Source organism: Octopus bimaculoides, chromosome 19 (assembly GCF_001194135.2).
Source record: "Octopus bimaculoides isolate UCB-OBI-ISO-001 chromosome 19, ASM119413v2, whole genome shotgun sequence".
In the NCBI taxonomy this organism is placed as follows: domain Eukaryota; kingdom Metazoa; phylum Mollusca; class Cephalopoda; order Octopoda; family Octopodidae; genus Octopus; species Octopus bimaculoides.
Genome location: NC_068999.1, coordinates 7,048,135 through 7,050,784, shown reverse-complemented (window position 1 = coordinate 7,050,784; position 2,650 = coordinate 7,048,135). Strand labels below are relative to the sequence as shown.

At 35.2% G+C, this 2,650-nt stretch overlaps 1 protein-coding gene across 1 annotated transcript in view; it reads left to right on the top strand.

Moving 5' to 3' along the window:
• Nucleotides 1-151: 151 nt before the first annotated feature.
• LOC106871525 (transmembrane protein 14C) overlaps nucleotides 152-2,650 on the top strand; it is a 5,924-nt gene continuing 3,425 nt past the window's right edge. Inside the window, exon 1 of the mRNA XM_014918023.2 lies at nucleotides 152-314. Within this exon, the coding sequence (XP_014773509.1) occupies nucleotides 239-314 (76 nt within the window). The 5' untranslated portion in view covers nucleotides 152-238. The remainder of the gene's footprint in view (nucleotides 315-2,650) is intronic.

The following is a 2,650-nucleotide window of genomic DNA, read 5'->3' as shown; positions in this document are numbered from 1 at the left end:
CACATATATACATATATATATATGTATATGTATATACATGTGTATATATACATATACATATAAATATATACATATATATACACATATATATATACATACATACACACACACATACATCGTTCTTTAGAAATAAAGAGAAAAAGAAGCAAGACAAGAGAGTTACCTCCCTTGACATATATCCGTTTTATTTTTATTTACATCGTTTCCGAGAAGAAATACAACATAATAACATTAAAAAATGCCGATCGATTATATAGGGACTGCTTATTCAGCCACCTTGATTTTAGGTGGCATCATGGGGTATGTTAAGAGTGGTAAGTTTTTGTGGGGCTTTATTTATTACTTATTCTCCACCCGTTTCCCCAGCTTTTAGAAATAGCAAACAATAGTTTGGTACCCCCAAAATTATAATTAAGCCTTGTTATATCTGAACCCCTTTTATCTGTTGAGATGTTTAAAGGTTGTTAAAAGAACATTTTGGCTCTTGTGTTGCCGATACTTGTTGTATATAGATTTAATTTAATGCACGTGATATTGTATGTTACTTTCTTGTCTTTAATTAGGTTCTTTATCAGCGACCTAAAAATGCAATCAAAATGTTTACAACTGAGAGTCAAAGCACTTTAACGAATTTTTCCTTTATTCTACTGTTGTCGCTAGAAATTAGGGAAAAAATATTGATTCTTTACAGAAACAAATGTATCTGTTTCGTCTAGAAGAGTAAATATAATTGTAAAGGCAATTATAAGTATATATATTATACAAGATTGAAAGTGTGTCACAGAACGAGTATACTGACAAGTACCTGTTCGCGGCAAAAAAATTATAGGAAATACAATTTTTATAATGCAACAAAATCAGTAATGTTTATAAGATTTTTCCGTATCTAAAATGAAAATAGATTTATCTCATAATTGCAAAAAGCCAAATAGTATGTATGACATTATGTCCTTGATGTAAGGGGACTTTGCTTTCTCTGGAATGCCGATGTTGTACTTTTACCAGTCGTATCCATAAATTGTACTGGTCTAGTAATTTCTGTCACTTCATCGGCAAAAGCAAATGAATATTCCTAAAACATTCGATATTATATTCCTCATCTCTCCCTCAAACTTATTACGAAAACTGAGGAATAGCGAGAAAGCACGTGGTTCCATTACAAAATTTCTCTGGCTCTATTATTTACGGCAATATTGCCGGCTTCCTCTTCTACCTCCACTAACGGAGTTTCGAGTGAACTGTTTTGTTTATTAGTTATGTTTTATTACTATATATACATAGATAAATAAATACAGACAGACAGCTGCACGTAAGTATGTATGTGTTTAACTAGTATAAACTGTATATAGTGTTTACCCCAATTTTTTTCTTCACTTGTTCTGTATTTGGTAGCCGATAATACTGCGTACGGTAGTTATCACACCACTTTTCTAGAAGTAGACTGGATGGGAATACTCAATGTAGAGCTCTAATTATTACATAGGAATTACTACATGTTTATGTCGTGTTACCTTAAGAAGTGGTGTACGGTACCAGAATTTTCGGCTATAATCAGATACAACATACTCGTTAGAGTATCCGCATAAGTGGAGTCAAGACTGGCTAGTTTGCACGCTTCGTTATTACAAACATATATATAGAGAGAGAAAGAGAGAGATTATATAATGGCTTTTTATGCTTTGCTGCGTTGTCTTCTCTTCTAAGGCCTACTTAATACCGAGCTATCAGTAATGAAGTTTTTAAATAAATATGCCTTGATTTTTCAACTTCCTGTCTCATTTTCAGAGCCCTGTGCAAGGTCAAAAACACACCCACATGAAAAACTTAACGATATATCATCCAGATTGTTCTAATCTACTGTTATGTATTTTAACACGGCAGTGGTTCTGTGCTTTATGTGTAATTGAGATCAAGTGGATTGAGGGAGATAATTCATTCATTTCCTTGGTGCAATGAATGTTCTATGTATTGTTAAACATTAGAAATTGCAAAAATACCTTGTAGATATATAAATATTATTACACCTCTCTCTCTCTCTCTCTCTCTCAATACCTTCGACCTCATTTGCCTCCAATGATGTAGACTAGTTCTTATTTCTTTATTGCCCACAAGGGGCTAAACATAGAAGGGACAAACAAGGACAGACAAAGTTGTTAAGTCGATTACATCGACCCCAGTGCGTAACTGGTACTTAATTTATCGACCTCGAAAGGATGAAAGACAAAGTCGACCTCGGCGGAATTTGAACTCAGAACGTAATTGCAGACGAAATACGTGATCAAATGTATGTGGTGTGCCTTAACTCACTCCCTCCGTCAAATTGACATTGCCTGAACAAGTGCACAGTGTACAACACATCAGGTGTCAAAGTAATCGCATGTGATATATTTCAGGTTTTTCTCCTTCACCTGCGCCCATTACCCATTTCTCATCTTCAATGTCGTTGTTTACATCTGGTGCCTCAGATACGAATGCATAACGAAATGAGTGGCTGTGTGGTAAGTAGCTTGCTTACCAACCACATGGTTCCAGGTTCGTTCCCACTGCGTGGCACCTTGGGCAAGTGTCTTCTACTATAGCCTCAGGCCGACCAAAAGCCTTGTGAATGGATTTGGTAGACGGAAACTGAAAGAAGCCCGTTGTATATATG